Here is an 18,389-nt window from a genome sequence, read left to right as displayed (position 1 = left end):
ATACTTGATAGCATTATTCCGTCACCAAAATCTGGTGACAAGTGTTTTGCATTTTATTTTAAATGATTGCTAACACTTTATTAAGATTATATCTTCTTAATTTGGTGTTGATAAAAAAAAGGCTTTAGGCTTTTAGGCTGTGTAGGATGTAGGGGAATATATTGGCAGAAATGGCTTTTAATATGGTATTTATTTAGTGTCTAATCATTTGAAAATAAGAATCACTGTGTTTTTGTTACCTTAAATGAGCCGTTTGTGTCACTGAAGTCGATGGAGCAGGTCCACGGAGTCCGCCATGTTGTTTCTGCATTAGCATGGACGTTAGCAGTTAGCAGCTGTTATGAAGCAAGCGGCGTCGAGAAAACACCGATTTTTAGGGTGAAAAGACTTTTATTCGGTGTTTTATCGGTTTAAATCACAGAGCACAAAGGTTTTGGAGAGAAAAAGGCCCCTTCTGTAATTCACTTCCCTGTGAAAACCATGGATGTATTATGAGGAAGTCCTCTTAAAAACCTCCTAAACAATGAACACAAGACATCCTAACCGGAAGTTGACGCCTGGCTCCCCTGCTGGCACGCGCGAGAAGTTTCAGTTGTGATGTCACCAAGGGACTGTTCTTTATTTATCAGAGGGGGGTGATTTTTACATTTGAAAGTAAAAATCTGAACCTTTTCTTTCACTCTTTTCATGCAAGCTGGTTAGTTAGTGCAAACTGTTTATGTATGGCCACATTTTAAATGACGTTGAATAAAGTGACTTTGATGAAATATCACTATTTTTATGCTCAGATTTTGTTACATTCGGAAATTTTAAAATCCAATAATTTGTGTTTTTACAGCTACAGCTTCTGCCTATGAATGATTAAATTTTGGCAATTTTCAAAGAAAAGCAGGACTTGTTTTTTTTTTTTTTTTTATTTAGGCAGGAGGTGGCCAGTGCCTCAGCTTGTAAGAAAGAAGAAAGCAAAGGGCAGTAAACTAAATACAAAATCCAACAATTATATTTGTACACCCCTCCCATACACCAGAATAAAAAATACAAGTTCCTCCCCGATGCCTAAAAAATTTGACATGCACTCACCTCTATAAATGACAAAGTCCCTTAATCAAACACACTGCTCCTTTATCTAAGAAAGGTTCGCTTTAAATAAATATTATATAAATATAAAGAAATTTATCATTCACTTATAATTGGAGGTTTTATTTGCGACATGTTTGTTGTATTGTGTGCTTGTCTATGGACATCTTTTTACTTTCACTGCACGTGTCTTTTTCCTAAATTAGAGCCAATTTTTTTTTCCTAGGAAACTTATTGGTAATTATTAGGAAATATATCAGAAATTACAAACCTATAATATAGCATTAGCTTGTTCTTAAATTTTCACCTTCTCAGTAGGGGTGTAAATCACAACTTTCATCATGATACAATATTTTATCAATTCTGTGGACAAAGATACAATAATTGCTGATATCACAAAATCTGACACGAAATGATTACAGTTTTATTTAATTCAGGGTCCTGCTATCAATATGAGACAATCAGTTAATATCCTCATTGTCTTTTTCTTGGCTGTTAGGCACGATTTGCCTGGTGCTAGGCCACGAGCACTGTTTGAAAGTTTAGAAAGATGCGCACTCACATTGAATCAATATATTGATCCACATTGTAACACCCTTACTGCTCATTAACATATATAAAACCAGCATAAACAAAAACTATGAAATGCAAAATCTACATTTACTACAAACCCGACTGTCACTGCTTCATTGCATTTTAATTTCTCATTGAGACTACGCACAGATGGAGTTATTTAGAGTAATGCTCAATATGTTAAGCACAGTATTAAGTTGACTTTTTAGCCTTTAGTACACAATAGTATCATTTACAATACTTCTGATGGAGATTCATTTTAAAGAAAACACTGTATTGAAAAAACAAAACCAGAAATTAAATTATTTATTGATATAAACACGTAGATGTTACATGTAGTTTTCCCATGAGGAGGAGTAAATTCATGTTGCAGAAATGTTGGTGTACACCAAGTGTGACCGACACGATGACAATTTAGTATCGTTGAGCGGGAAAAAGCTGATTGTGGACATGGATGTGGACTTGTAGTGAACGATAAAGGCATAAAGCGACAACAATTGTTCATCATAACACAGGGTAACACTCGGCAAGAGGTTGCAGGCAACAACCCTTTCGGTAGTGGGGTCACCAGCCATATATACATGTTCTTCCAGGAATCCAGCACTTTCCTGTGAACGACAAAGAAATTACTTAAAATATTTCCTCGTCATTGTGAAGGACCGTTTTAGAAAGGCTAAAAGTGTCACGCACCTTATGCTGCAAAGGCCTCATTCCTTCTGCTCCTAATTTGGGATTGCAACAGATGAATAAATAACAACAACAGGTGTTAAAAAGGAGTTGGGACTGCCGACGTGGAGACGGCAGCGATTCTCAGTCACACACAGAATCAAAGAAATTAAGGCATTCTGTTAAAAAAAAAATGTGTTTTTAAAATATATGTTTTAAAAATAAGTTTTATCCAGCAATATTTATCTAGCATAACATAAAAAACATGACATTTAAGAGAAAAAAATGCTCCAAACTGTTTAAACTATGAGTGTTGTGGGAGTAACCTGCAAATAAAATGCTGTATCTCAGCGTCCTAAAGGAGGCTGCTGCTGCTGCTGAGTCAAGGAAATGTGATTAAGACACCTAACCGAGTGCATGAGGAGCCATTACAGATTTAATTTATGGCTGCTAGAGGCCACCTTTTCCAAGTTTAGTGCCCTCCATGTATGGAGAGTAAGTCACGGAGGAGCCAAATGTCACCTCAGGACTCATATAGATCAACCCCCCCCAATACAAGAAGTGTAATTATCACATTTTCTTTGCACTTATTGCACAAATATCCATGCTGTGCAACTGAAATACAAGTCATAACTTGTTAGAAAAATAATTTATATTATCATGCACATTATCTTAAAGGTTGGTTGGCTTTTTCCTGATAATTTCTGACCTGTGAGAATGTGAATGTTGACTTATTTCTTGTCTGCATCTGCAACTGCCGCCTCTGTTTAACACAAAAACAAGTCATTAGCAAACACTGGTAAAGAGAGTGCCACAACTTAATGTAACAGTGTGTAAGAATTAGGGGGATTTAACCCTTTGAGACATGGATCAAGATCATTTTTCACCTTTCACAAGTATTTAATTATTAAAAGGTTCAAACCCCGAGCGAATTGTTTTGATTTCTTTGGAAAACATGGGGGGAAAAGGCTACGAGTAACCTGGAGAGAAGTGTCCCACAAAACGCAAGAAATTAGTAAAATTTGAAAATTATTCAAAATAAGCTAGGCAAAAATGCCCATTAAACTATATTTATAATGATCATAATTATATGCTTTTTCCAAGTAATTTCCTTGTTTGTTTTTGATTTTTACCTTTCCTTTCATTAATATTTTTCTGCTAATTTTCAGGCAATTTTCTTTTTATTTGTACTAATTTCTTGCAGATTTTTAGGTATTTTTTTCTCAAGTTGACAATGCCTTCTTCCCATGTTTTTGAAAAAATTTAAGTTAATTTGTTCAGGTTTTCAGATTGCAACCAGCTGAACCTCTCCTGGTTGGAATTTATTAATCGTTCATTGTTTAGGTTATTTTTTACTGGCAGTGTAATTATCCACAGAGGTCTTTTCCTCTCCATAACAAAAAGACAAGTTGATTGAAACTGTAAAAAACAGTAAATAAAACAGTTTCACAGTAATGCTCCCCACCATGGAGGGGCTGCTAACTTTGGTCCTGTCAAGAGTCAGTGTTCGGTTTGTCCGCCCTGAGCTACTGTACAAACATGGCAGTGCAACATGATGGATTCTGCTCGCTACGTAGATATCAACAGCTCATTCTTAAGAACTGAAAACACGACAAGTTTTACTTTTTGGTGATTTAACCCTAAACATACATAATACATTCCATTTCTGCCAATATATCCCCCTAAATCCTACACACTGAACCGTTAAAGTACAAATCTTACAGCCATAAATGGATCAAAAACAGTATATTTTTAAGGTCTTGACTTACGTTTGACCTCCAGCTTGCAGCTAACAGTTGCCTCTCCGTGATCGTTCTTGGCCTTGCAGGAGTACACACCTCCGTCAAAGTTACCAGGCTTACGGATCTCCAGAGAGCAGATACCCTGGACGCAGATCTGCCTGTACTTGGGGTCGTCTCCGATGATCATCTGGTTCTTCATCCATATAACCTTGGGCTGCAGAACAAAATTTAGAGGAATAAATATGTGTTACGTGCATGCTTTCTTCCATCTCACAGCCCACAAATAAACAAGCAGCAGTGTTGTTTCTATTTCTGTTTGTGCTTCACGGCAAGAAAAAACCCTTTTTGATTGAAGTGGACACACAGCACACACTCAGTGAGGATCCCTGGGGCCCATGGGGAATGTTACGCATGTGACCCTGCATGCCCGCTGACCTGTCACCCTCACAGCCTCTCCTCTTCCTCTCATGCATCAAAAGCAAAGAATACCAATACTATCCGTCTCATAAAGACCAGCGACCCTGCCGTCCCGTTAGACCCGCTGGGAATTATGAGCCCAAACAGGAGGTGAGAGGCTCAGTCAGCAGGCTAACAAGGCCAAGCGGAGATCTTACCCATTCTTAGCTCGGAGCCAACACACTGACAGCGATGGATGAGCGAAGGAGGAGAGGTGTTTGTTCAAAATTCTCAGTGTGTTCACTCACCACCTCAATGCGATTATTAAGCTGCTGACAAGTAGTCTGAGCAGTGGTGCCACCGGTGTGACCCCACGATCTGGCAAACACTGAGTGTACAGTTGTTCAGCTGTTTGATGACAGTTTGTTAGATAACTGCTCACCATTTCCTTAAAACATACATTAAAGGATTTATTTCTATGGAATTTCACAATAAAATGTATGGATATAAACTTTTCCTTAGTTAATTTATCACAGCAAGCCTGATGTGGGGTTGAGCGATATGACAGTTTAGTACACGGCTTTGTTGAATAATCAATTCTGATCATTTATGGCATTCAGTGTCGTTTCTGAATAGTGAACTGTGACTTTGAAAAGCAGACTGTTGTTTTGGACGCAGCTCTGATTGTCGACACTTGGCAGAAGCAATGCAATATATTTAAATCAATAAAATAAATTTCAAACCCATAAAAACTTGTAAAAATCATTTTCAAATCAATGAAATTATTTTTAAAATTATCAAACTTGCGTAAAACAATAAAATCTTTTTTAAATAATCAAAATCATGTGTAAAACATTACAATTATTTTTAAATTAATACAATTATTTTTAAACAAATAAAGTATATTTTTAAATAAATAAAATCATCATTAAATCATCAAATCACAATTTCTTTACTAAATTAGTTTGGAGAATGAAGAGGTATGCAGAAAAAGTACAATAAGCTAAAGTTTATTCTTTATTATCTGCATTCCTCTTGGAAAATTGATATAATAAATTACCACTACTAAAATTTCCTTATTGAACTATTACTGTATTAGGATGTATACCATTATTGCGATATAAAATCACATATATTATGATAAATGGTTTGGGCTGTTTTCACAAATCTGTTGCATTATTGTTGTGTCAGCAGTAATCAGGTCTACTTTCTATCTAAATTCTATCTTGGCAGTGTGTTCAGCGACACTCGCTAACATCCAAAATTTGGTATCTGAAACACACTGAATCCATGAGCTATGTTGTCAGGAAACTACGTGCCAGCAGAGGTGTTTTTTTTTTTTTAAGTAGAATCTCGACCAGGTAGTTTCTAGAAAATAACTGCACTTGAATGAAGCCGACCAATAGAGTCTGAGTACTTTTTGGTGCTGATTTCCTGCTGCAGCTGTTTACACAGAGGCACGCCATGATCTGACTGATTGAACTTTAAAAAAACACGAAGAAGAAAGAAGCTGCCGTACTTTTGGGGATCCCCTGACGGAGCACAGCAGCTTGGTGCTGTAGCCGACGGTGGTGGCTCTGTCAGTCAGGGAGGTGGTGAACTTGGGCGCCTCGGTGAAATCGTGCTCCTTGTACTCAGGAGGCTTGTAGTCGATACCTGGAGGAGAAGAAATGGACCAAACATCGTGAACAAACTTTCAAACTGAATTTAGCTGAGTGAAATCCTACGGTTTCAGAGGAAACTGGACAAATTGAAGATATGATTTTCTTCCATTGCTACTGAATACATAAACTACTGAATTGATTCCTGCCTAAAAAAGGTTTCCAATAACCCTCAAATTGCGTAAACTGAAATCACAAACATAAAATACACCCAATGGAAACGTGCTGATTTCGAGAAAAACTCTAAATACTGCAAAAAGTTTTTATGTTCATGAGGTGGTATTTCAGGCAATTCAAAAAAGAAATATTTCACAAAACTGCAATGGAAACAATTTTTCGATTTTATAGGTAACATGATGCTATGACCATGTTGAACTGGCTTCCTCAGACATGACACAGCAGGCGCTACAAGAGGTGTTACTGCACTGCATAACTCTTCAAAAGTCTGTGAAATTGTGGACTATCACCTCCCACGTATAAGGGGTCGGCCTTTCCATCATCGCTTGCGTAACACACCTATGTCGCCTTCGATTGGAAATAATGACGGTTAGTGCGGCGGCTGCAATAGAAATAAACCATCGCCATGCCTCTTGAGATGATACTGCGAGAGGAGAAGGCATATAACATCACTCAATGAAAACGCAGTCATCTCACAGTTGTGTTTTCTCAGCATTTCAAAAATATTGCTTACGTTTTGCGCGAAACTGTAATGGAAACTCATCTGGTGTCTGTTTCCCTGTTGGTCAAGGAAACAATAAAAGAGAAAATTACCTGTCTTCAGGATCTTGGCCTCCTCCTTTGTAACAGCAGCGCTCTCGCTGACTCCAACCTTGTTTTCAGAAAACGCTCTGAACTTGTAGGTGTTGCCCATGATGAGGTCGGAGATGGTGGCATTCAGTCTGTGGTAATGATCCAACACAGTGAACCACTCCTGCAGACACAGCAGGGTGTGTCATATATCAGGGGGAGCCCTCTGTTAATATCATTGTGCATTATTCATGAGACAGACACTCTTTGATACTGAAAACTTACTCCGGTCTTTTTGTCGGCCTTCTGGACTGTATAACCTGTGATTTCTGTGTTTCCGTTGTCTTTGGGTGCGGTCCACTCAAGAGCAACGTTGAAGCCCCAGGTGTCCACAATCTTCATACTGGCAGGAGGCCCTGGCAGCTCTGAAAACAACAAACACATTTTTTCATTTAAAAACACGCAAGTAAAAATAATCGCCTGCATTATTCTCTGCTGCATCCTGGAAACACCAAAAGGAAACCTCCAGGGCTAAAAAGCCAAAGCAGAAGTGGCAAAACAGCAGTTCATCTAATGGCCACTAGATGCTGGCACCAAAAGTGAGTTAAATCCCATCGACCCCCATTTTAACCCTTTGAGATCTTTTCCTTCTGTGGTCAGATGCCTTTCACAAGCCTTTTTTTTGGGGGGGGGATTGGCAAGAAATGTCCCGCAAATTGCAAGAAATTGGTAGATTTAGAAAATTATATTAGAAAAAAAAGTTGCATAAAAATGTATTTAAAATTGTGTAGCATAATTATGATTTCTTTTCCGGTCATTTCCTTGTTTTTTTTTTTTTTTGTTGCTTTTTTACAGGTATTTCTCTTTACTTCTCTTTATGTTTTTTTTCTTCTTATCTATATCTTGGTTATTTTGGGGTCATTTCTTCTTAAGTTGCTTATTGCCGTCTTCCCGTGTTTTTGAAAGAAATAAAGCCAATTCACTAACCCTAACCCAAACACATTGTAGGTTTGGGTGTAGATAGCCGAATAGCTGCAGTGTGACTGTTCTTGCTCGGGTGCATTAGATACTCTGTTTTGTGTTAATAATTTTTGCTGATTTTTTTGCTAGTGAAAAGTAGCATTTGCATTATCACACTTAACCCTTTGAGACCTGGATCGACATTGCTTTCCTATCTCTGCTCTCAGATACCTTTCACAATAATTAAACCTTTGAACCCTGAGAAAATTTGTGCGATTTCTTTCAAAAACATGGGGAAAAGGCAATGACTACCCTGATGATAAAAAACTACACAAAAAATGTCTAGTGAAAAAAATATTGGAAAAAACTATAATTGTGTTATAATTTAATGTGTACGGTTATCTTACAAAGTTATGGTAATTTTTAATGCACTTTTTCCAGTTCATTCCCATGTTGTTGTTGTTGTATTTAATTTATTTTCTTGCTAAGTTTTGGGTCATTTCATTTTCCATTCCTCATTGCCTTTTCCCAATGTTTTAAAGAGAAATTAAGCAAATTTGTTTAGATTTCAAATAGTTAACACTAGATTGTGATGCTAACCAAGCCAGCAGCTAGCATTCAGGTAAGTTTCACCCTGTTGTCCAAATACGGTCACTTCTGGCTTCACAAAGGCGGTGACGGCCAAAATGCCAAACTCAAGGCCTCCAAACGGGAGTTCACAAACAAACAGGTGTCATCACCGTGGCTATGTCCATTGATTTTAAGCCTATAGGAAACACTGATTGTATTTTTTCTCTCTGATGCTACATTTTGCTCACCGACGATTTGCAGGGTGAGTGGAGCCTTGTCCTCGAAGTCATCCACCTTCACACACATCTCATACACTCCAGAGTCCTCTCTCTCGGCTGCACGGATGAACAGGATGCTGTCTCTGTCAGTGCTGCGGATGTTCACCTTCTTTGTGTCAAGGGGTTGTCCGTCCTTTGTCCAGGTGACCACTGGTTTAGGTTTGCCCTGGGAAAAAAAAAAACAGCAGTGAATTTTGAGCAATTCTGTCATATAATTAATCGTGCATTTACAGAACGTTACATGTCCTACTTACTGTGAAAGGGATGGTTAGATTGATCTTGGCTCCAACTTGAGCGACGTATCTCTGCCTGAGGAAACGCGGCAGGCGGACCTTGGGACGATCTAGAGAGAAAAACAACCAGTGATCATTACAGCGCCAGCAGAGGATCAGCAGCCTGAAAAGTGATCTTTAGGAACTCCTTTTTTGGACTGAAACAAAAGGTTTAAATCTCCTTTTGTGACCAACAAATCTTTAAGAAATCGATAAACCTGCTGAGCTGATCTAAGCCCACTTGAGCCGGGGATTTTTCACTGGTGCCCTCAGTTTGTCTGCGCTGTAACTGGTTGTAAACGTAACTCTCATTTTAAACCCTTTATCCCCTCTGCGATGGATCTGTCACTCTGATGTGCAAACCTTTAGTTGAATGACATGACTTTTTGGAACACGAATGCCTTTGCAGACATTTTTAAGGAGGTAAAAAAAATGAGAAGCTGCATATAAAACTGCAGGACAGGAATGCATGGGAAGCAGGAGAGTTAGTATTTGGGTTTGCAGGTACAGGCAATGCATGTTTAGGTTTATGTGAATGCATATGTGTTCTTTTTTTGGCTACATAGAATAGATTTTTGCGGTGCTTGCCATATTTTTGTAATTATTTACACTGCAAAGATCATTAAAATATATAGTGTGTCTACAGGTATCAAAAACTTGAATTTAAATTATTTTAAAGACCTTTTCAAAATATTTTTTTAACCTAATTTAAGACGGATTTTGGAACACCTCATCTTTTTCTCATTCAAGCACAGCAGGTAAGTATATAAAGGGTTAAGCATAGTGTTATGTTGTCCCGTGTAGAGGTAGTTTTTATGTAAGAATATGGTAACTGAAAAAAGTTATGTAAATGTACATTTTGCCAACATTTAAGTGCAAGAATAAAATAAAAAGACAGAATGAGGTTCAGCGGGTAGATTAAAAGATTTGTAAAATCAGAAATGTGGACTTTCACACAAAAGAGTTTAACTCCTTTTAACACAAATAAATGAAAAGATGGATAATTATGATGAATAATTTTTTTTTAAGTAAAATGTTGGTGATGTTGTGCTAACCAATTTGTGGTGTATGCCAGTTACACTTGTCTACTTGTGTTTTTGTTGTAACATTTGTTGTATATACAGCCCCTCAGCCAGGTCACTCTTGAAAAGAGATTTTTAATTTGAATAAGATTTTTATCTCAAACAATATATACTTTACTGTATAATCACTTATAAGGCCTAATATTTATGAAAGTCATTTTAAGACATTTCATTACCTTTTAAGGAGTTTTTTTCCCTCGTAATTGCAGTTTTACATATTTGTTTATTTAATATTCACTCAAACTTACAATACAACTCTTAACTGTGTTACCTCCGTGATTTTGTGACAGCTGACACGTAAACGAGCCTTCTTGGAACAAATTAAGTTGAAATAACAGCAGATTGGAAATGAGAGACCTGCAGGAAGGAAATTTAAATCACTAAATATAAAAAAAATACGAGAACATCACAGGTGAGAGGCGCCCCGGTAGCTCAACTAAGCGTCCCTGTCACCCTCCTGCTGTACATCGGCTTGTAAAAAAAAAAAGCCCAATAAATCATTGCAAAAACAAAAACATATGGACAGTTAGCCACTGAGATGTTTGAAATGTCACTTAAGCCTCAAAAGTGTCTTGCTGAGGCTCATTTGTAGGAGTGATTTGGTGAGAAGCACCACCTGCTGAGTCCAGCAGAGACACATTTGTCAGGACTCTAAATAAAGACAGCGTACCACAGTATATCACCTCTCCTCATGACGCATGTTTGGGAGCTTCAGTCGTCCCACCGACGTCAGAATGCATTCAAATCGTAGATAAATGAAGCAGGAAAGAAACGGGTTTGTAAACATAAACGTGGAAGGTATTATAAAAGGAAATGAAAGTGAGGTGAGGTAAAAATGCACGTGTGTGGTAGAACAAACATGCCGCATGTTAAGTGTCTTGTCACTTCATTCAGGAGGATTAAGCTTAATGAAGATTCTCCCTGTAAAGTCCGTGGCATGTTTCAAAATAAACAGTGAATCTCTGGAAGTGTCATGAGATTTGGATGTTACCTGAGAACTCAGCTTCATAACTCAGCACCCCCGACCCCCACACACTGGAATTTACCATCCTCCCCCTCTCCTCCCCCACAGCCCCCACCTGCTCGCAGTCAGATCACTTGTCACCATCGATCTTGCCGAGCACAGCCTGACACTCCTCTCAGCATGAATCCTGGCAGGGATCACAATGCAAACCCCTCCGCACAAAAAAAATCTGTGTTAATAGCAGGGACATCCCAACTATTTTTCCAAAGCTTTTGTGGTCATTTTTACGGAAACCATTTATGAGTTGTTTCTATATGTGGTCGCCTGCTATGGCGTCCGGGGAACACGGACTATTGAAACATTGCCAGTGCGGCCGGTATCATGTTGCCGTCCCTCCCTGTCCGGATCTCCATTACGCATAACGATGATTTGTGAGTGAGCCCGAGTAACGCAGCTCCTCCTTTTAGAGCCCTCGGGGTGCAATCATCATTTTACCGCAAATCACTTTATACTGTCTGTGATTAACACTGGAAGGTGTGCGGCACCGCTGAAACCCGTGTACTTAACAAGTGTGTGGTTTGTCACACTGTGGAAACCAGCGAGAAGGCCACAGTTTTATACCATTAACACGGCAGGTACGTGCCAACGGACAGCTGAGAGGAAAACACTGCTGAGCTGCTTCAGTTTGACTCCGACACTTTACAGCTCCCCTTTCCCCTAACAAATGCTCCACAAAGTTTAAACCAGTTCCAAATACTTTGACCTATAATTGTTTTACTTTACAGATGGATTAAGCTAATCGTGCAGCATGCAGGAGAAAGTGTAAAGTCATAATTATACTCAGAAACTCATTGTGCATCGTAACACTATGAATCCATTAAAATTTGACATTATAAGTTGATATATATACACAATAAATTTGTCTTTTAAAATTAGACCTGTTCGCGTTTGTCTCTAATTTTCTGTCATGGGCGAGTGAAGTTCCAGATCCATATTATGCCTGAGGTCGAGAAGCAGATTTAAAAGATTTAAGGTCGATTTTGAGATTTAGGGCTATTTTGCTTCCATGTCTTCTTTCGGTGTAGTGGAAAGAAAACTTTTAACACATTTATGTTTTTATTTTAGTTCAGATTTCTGTTCCGGCAATGCAGACAAAAAGTTCATATTTCATTAAAATATGTTGTATTTGCATATTTATATGTAAAATTTCAGAAACCTTGTTATTAGGGTTGCAAAGATATGAAATTTTCACGATACGATAACACATTTGGAAAATATCACAATTTCACGGTACGGGGTGTCACACAATAGCTATGATTATTACAGTTACAGTGACATTTAAAGGCAACGAAAATGGGTTTTTGGTTGAAAAAATGCTGTATTACTACACTGAAAGGTGAAACAATTATAAAAAAATAGAGGTATGTGTAAAAAAAAAACAACTTAATTTTTTAAAAAAAATATTAAACAAAGGTGAAATTCTCCAGCTGGTTCATTTTTTTTCAATTCCATAGATAAGCAAACGATGACAATTCATTTTATTTGTATACTTTGAAACCAGTATACCGCTGCAACACTAGTTGTAACATAAAAATAAAAGTCTTAATTTAAGTAATCAACTGAGAGAGTTTCATGGTGATATCTTTTTTTAATGGAGAAAAAGGTGAAATGATGACTTTTACAGCCCAATTTGTTACTTATTTGTGCTTATTGTGGCTCAGTACGCTTTGTAGTTACTCTGTACATACGTATGGTGTGTAAAGTATTTAGAAGCTTTTATTTTTTTGTTAGATTTTATTATATAGATGATGATGTATTTGTGCACGTATTTGGTATATATGTTTTGTCACACATTTAACTTTTTTTATGTGTATATATGATCAGGGCCCATTGGGTAAATGTTTCCTGGATTCCCGATGTTTATGTTGTATTTAATATTCTATATTTATTTATTTTATTTAACCTGTTTATATGGTTCCTCTGTCCTTGAGCTTATTTAACAGATTTCACTCTTCAGTTTACATTAATTTGGGATCAATAATCTTATATGACAATTGTTTGTGATAAAGTTTGCCTGATGAAAGTCTTGTTAACGAATGTCACAATAAACGTATTTATTTTGCAAGAAGGACAGTGTTTGTGTCCAAAGTTGCAAAAAAAATCACAAGGATGTGTGTGTACAAAGATTACAGTGAAGATGAAAAGACAAAAGCCCTCAAAAAGTACAAAAGAAGATTAAATTTGCACATTTGCACATACCATATTCTCTAAATTCCTACGCAGACACAACAGGTTCAAACTTTGCGCCGTTCTCCATTAAAACCCTAAACACCACCAAGGCTTGAATATATATGACTGTATTTCTTTCCTGCTGTTCAGCAAAGTATTGTTCTAACGTGCATTTTTTTATGATGGGCATGTGCAGTTGATAATTTAATTTATTTGTTATTTTTTAATTGTTGTATTTTTACTGTGTGTGTATTGTTGTTTTTATTGGGGTTTTTTATACCGCAGACACTGAAGTCAAAGGCAAATTTCCCACTGGGACGATAAAGTCTATCTTATCTTATCTGATTTAATTTTAAAAAATAATATATATAAGTATTGTTTATTAGCTTCATTGTCAGTGCTGACTTCTCATTACCTCTTGTCCTTTAAAAAATACAATAAATATAAAGGAATAAAAACAATGTTTTTTGTTGGGGAGGCTCGTCTAAGACACCAAATGTGCTGGTTACAGCACTAAGTATTTCATTTCTCCTGCTGAAAATGTAAACTCTGTTATAATTCCAACTATATGTTGTGTTATGTGCTGAATCTTGTGCGCTTCTTACCAGCGACCTCCTTCACCAGGACGGCCTCGGGGAGGGCGACAGGGGGGCTGCGGCCGCCAGCGTTCATGGCCACGACGCGGATCTTCAGACGGTCTCCGGTGGTCTGGTTCTTGATGATGTAACGGCAGGACTTCTGCAGATCCTCATTGACTACCTTCCAGTCCTCAGCTGAATGAGAAGACAACACAATGTGAAGACACAGAGCACAAATGACAGAGCTGTTGTTTATCTCAGTATTATGGGATCAAAACTGCAAGCGTAAAGTGTGCTGTCTGTGAAAACTGCAGGCGGACTGAGGGAAACAGATCTAACTCATTCAGAATTATTTAATGACGACAGTAAGCGCTGCTTGTTGTGCAGCTTTAGAGTGATAATGTTTGACACAAATTACAACAGTATTAGACGTGAAATTGCTGCTTTGTGTAAACAGCCCTCGTCTGCTATATCAAGCCCGCATGGAGCTGCTGCTGATATTAGCTTAGTGCTGTGAGTCTAAAAGCAGGACCTCCAGCAAGACCACCACCGCAGCTCCTGAAATGCCTCTTTCCTTGTAGGGAGAAGTTAGGTAGCTCATGATATAACTCTGCGGCTGACACTTCTGGGACAGCTGCAACCGATACGGCTGACCCACATTAAAACAGCAATTTAACATGTTCCTGCATGTAGCATTTGAAAAGCATTTACACAGTGCAGATATAATTAGAGATATTAGAAGGATGATGATCCTGTAAAAAAACTAAAATAAGCCGCCAAAAAAAAAGCTTTCAACGTAATTTAAAGGGTCAGCTGACATTTCTGACCCGGTGTATTAATAATCTAACCTCTTTCCTGCACATGGCAGTGTTCAGTGCACCTGGTGGGAAGCAGAGCAGGACTTACTTCCATCCTTGCAGACTTCAATGACGTATCCATCGAGGCCAGAATGTCCGACGACCTCTGGCTGGCTCCAGATGATAGTAACTGAGGTGTCGTTCTTGTCCTCAACAAACAGGTCCAGGGGAGCACTTGTGGGCTCTGCAGATTTCACAATAACATTAAATTAATACATTTGCAAGCAGCAGAAACCGACTCAAAGCCAAGTCTTACGAGAGGTGATTCTTTACTTTAACACTGCAATAAAGGAAAAAGTGATTAAAGCAGAATAACATTAAATTAATAAACTCGCAAATGGCAAAAGTGGACTCAAAGCAGATGTTTGTAAGAGGTGATTCTTTACTTTAATACTGAAATAAAAAAGGAAGAAGTGATTAAAGCAGAATCACTCGGAGAAGCTTTCCTCTCTGATGGAGGGTTACCTTTGGGTGGAGGTGGTGGAGGTGTAGGTGCTTTAGGCTCCTCTGGCGCGGGCGCTTCAGCAGCTTCAGCTGGTGTTAAATAGGCATTTGCATTATTATCAGCAGCGTGTGATGAGCAGAGCGATGCCACAGCATCAAATGAATGTACCTCATAGCTCTCAGCTTAAAGAAATCAAACTTATTCTCAGCTATGTGACAGAGAAAAATAAACAGGAACATGATGCGTTTTACCATCAGCGGGCGCCTCGGCATCGGCAGCAGGAGCGCCTTCCTCTGCGGCTGGAGCGGCAGCAGCTATTATTAAATGTTAGATATTAATAATTAGCGCTCTAAGCAGATGGTACATGTTCTGACAGATGATAATGTGCATGTTGAGACTGCAGATCAAAGTGTCATGAAGGGAGACAGTTAGTGCTGTTAGCCTTAACGTACGAGGTTCGAGATTCATAATTCAATAATGTAAGAAATCTGTAGTTGCTGTTGTGATTTCTTTACCATCAGCGGGGGCCTCGGGGGCAGCTGGTGTTTCCTCTGCAGTGGGAGCAGCAGCTGATATTAGAGGTTAGGAGATATTAGGGTTAAATATTAGTGCCGTCAGCTGTAATGTTGGAGGTTCAGGATATAATTAAACTTATATAAGACGTCTGTTATTCCACTGTGTTCTTTACCATCAGCAGGAGCCTCAGCTGCAGGCGCAGGCGTTTCTTCTGCAGCAGGCGCAGCAGCTGACAGAGGTTAGAGCATGTTAGCATTCGATAGTAGTGAAGCTATATTTGAGGCAAAAAGTTAAAGAATTAATAATACTTTCTGAATGAGATATTGGTGAAGTTATTTTTACTGTGGGTAGGAGGTTCAAGTTTTAGTAATACACTATAGTTTTACCATCAGCAGGAGCCTCAGCTGCAGGCGCAGGTGTTTCTTCTGCAGCAGGTGCAGCAGCTGACAGTAGAGGTTAGAGCATGTTAGCATTCAATAGTAGTTAAGTTATATTTGAGGCGAAAAGTTAAAGATGTAATAATACTTTCTGAATGAGATATTAGTGAAGTTATTTTTACTGTGGGTAGGAGGTTCAAGTTTTAGTAATACACTATAGTTTTACCATCAGCAGGAGCTTCAGCTGCAGGCGCAGGTGTTTCTTCTGCAGCAGGTGCAGCAGCTGACAGAGGTTAGAGCATGTTAGCATTCAATAGTAGTTAAGTTATATTTGAGGCGAAAAGTTAAAGATGTAATAATACTTTCTGAATGACATATTAGTGAAGTTATTTTTACTGTGGGTAGGAGGTTCAAGTTTTAGCAATACACTATAGTTTTACCATCAGCAGGAGCCTCAGCTGCAGGCGCAGGTGTTTCTTCTGCAGCAGGTGCAGCAGCTGATAGTAGAGGTTAGAGCATATTGGCATTAGATATTAGTTATCTTCAGTATGGACGATTCAAGATGTAGTAATACTCATGTACAGTTTCTGTTAATACACTGATTTTTACCATCAGCAGGAGCCTCAGCTGCAGCGGCTGGCGTTTCCTCTGCAGCAGGCGCAGCAGCTGATATTGGAGGTTAGAACATGTTAGCATTAGTAACGCCATATTTAGAGCTATATTTAGTAGGAGTAGGGAGTTTAAGTTTTATTAATACTTAAATACATTTTCTGTTAATACAATGATTTTAACCATCAGCACGAGCCTCAGCTGCAGCGGCTGGTGTTTCCTCTGCAGCAGGCGTAGCAGCTGATATTACAGGTTAGAGGACATTAGCATTAGATATTAGTGAGGTTGTGTTTTGCAGTAGGAGCTGAACGATTCAAGTTTTAATAATACTAATAAAAGTTGTCTGTTAATACACTGATAGTTTGTTTTACCATCGGCGGGGGCCTCAGGTGCAGCGGCTTCTTCTGGAGCAGGCGCAGGAGCTGATATTAGAGGTTAGAGGATATCAATGGATACATAACATTTTGAAAATATCACATGGAATTTTCAGAATGTTATGAAAAGGGTTAAAAAAAAGTTTTAAAAAATAATAATAAATAAAAAATAAAAATCTGTTAAAACAAAAAGAGGACAAGTTCAAATGTGCAGATATGGGTAAATTGGGTTGTAACTGAAATAATCCTCTCAGGTGTCACACTGTGGGCTGGCTGATCTGCAGCAACTGCAGCAGCAGCCTCATCAGTGGGAGCAGCTGAAGTAGATATTAGATGTTAATTAAAAATAGTCAAGAAATGTATCAATACAACAGCTGTTAACATGCGTTATACATCAGTCATGGAAAGTGAGCACAGTAAACCAGTGCCACCACCGGGCTTTTTTTTTTTTTTTTTTTTTTTTTTTTTAAAGTATCCAGATTTAGCTTTTTTAGGCGTCAAGATGGAGCTTTCACTGAGGTATAAAAGCGCACATTACAGCCTTTACAAGTTAACATGACAGTTTTGCAGAAGGAAGGCGATGCGCATCTGAAGCGCAGAATGAGTCTGACTTTCAGTAAGTTGCAGAAAAGAGCTGGTCAGAAGTTACAAGAGTCCAAAGCAGGCGATTTATGCAGTTAACATGCTTTATGTCGACGACTACATTTCTTTACCAACGGCACCTTTACGCCGAGTGCGCGCGTGCGTAAAAGTTACCGCGTGCTTACCATGAGGTGGACCTACTTTAATTGAAAAGGATAAACAACTAACCCGAGGTTTATCCACTGAGAAATTAAATAAAAGGTTGACTTTAAGCTGTAAAATCGGTAATTTGTGGCTCACGTGAAGCTGCGCTCGTGTGCATTACCATCTGCGGGTGGAGGTGGGGTGGGGGGTTTGGCCTCCTCAGCTGGCGGGGCAGCAGGGGCCTCTCCCTCGGCAGGGGCCGCCTCAGCAGGTGCAGCCTCAGCAGGGGCGGCTTCAGCCGGGGCAGCCTCAGCGGGTGCGGGCTCTGGAGCCGGCTCTGGAGCCTTCTCCTCCTTCTTGGCTGGTTCTTTCTTAGCCGCCTTCTTGATGGGGGCAGGCTTGGTCGGCATGTTTGCGGTGTCAGCTAATTCCCAACTCGGTTAAGTCCTTAAAACTGAATCCAATGCCGCCTATTCTGCGGGGTCGGCAGCCTTATATACAGACCAGCAGGCTGAAGCACCGCCCCCTAATGAACTCCATGTAATAGATACTGAGGACCATGTCTGAGTCAGACCTCCATGTCTGTTTATCTCACTCATTAATGCCCACTGTGCGTCACTGATACATAAACTACAGCCTTGTTAAACAGAAACACGTAAACAAATTTTGAAAAATAAGGAAAATACTAAC

At 38.9% G+C, this 18,389-nt stretch overlaps 1 protein-coding gene across 1 annotated transcript; it reads right to left on the bottom strand.

The window, feature by feature from the left end:
* Positions 1-1,940: 1,940 nt before the first annotated feature.
* mybphb (myosin binding protein Hb) lies at positions 1,941-18,157 on the bottom strand. The gene is made up of 12 exons (XM_042493980.1): positions 17,881-18,157; positions 14,702-14,836; positions 13,823-13,990; positions 8,925-9,013; positions 8,641-8,836; positions 7,148-7,287; positions 6,887-7,046; positions 5,974-6,110; positions 4,086-4,272; positions 3,026-3,079; positions 2,341-2,372; positions 1,941-2,258 (listed from the first exon to the last, which is right to left on the bottom strand). Exons 1-10 carry the CDS (start codon positions 18,107-18,109, stop codon positions 3,048-3,050), a joined length of 1,473 nt encoding a protein of 490 aa, XP_042349914.1. The 5' UTR covers positions 18,110-18,157; the 3' UTR covers positions 1,941-2,258; positions 2,341-2,372; positions 3,026-3,047.
* Positions 18,158-18,389: the final 232 nt, after the last annotated feature.

The sequence above is a fragment of the Plectropomus leopardus genome, chromosome 2, assembly GCF_008729295.1.
Source record: "Plectropomus leopardus isolate mb chromosome 2, YSFRI_Pleo_2.0, whole genome shotgun sequence".
Lineage (NCBI taxonomy): Eukaryota > Metazoa > Chordata > Actinopteri > Perciformes > Serranidae > Plectropomus > Plectropomus leopardus.
The sequence above is the reverse complement of the archived record's forward strand: the minus strand, read 5'-3'. Positions and strand labels throughout refer to the sequence as shown.

Bases quoted from the DNA above. Each gene is read 5' to 3' on its own strand.
- mybphb (XM_042493980.1), bottom strand. From the start codon at position 18,109: ATGCCGACCAAGCCTGCCCCCATCAAGAAGGCGGCTAAGAAAGAACCA. The intron at 14,837-17,880 runs GTAATGCACACG...TGAAATCTGCAG, and splicing joins CCCACCTCCACCCGCAGATG to AGCCCACAAGTGCTCCCCTG. The intron at 3,080-4,085 runs GTAAGTCAAGAC...TGTGTTAAACAG, and splicing joins CTGCAAGCTGGAGGTCAAAC to AGGCGGCAGTTGCAGATGCA.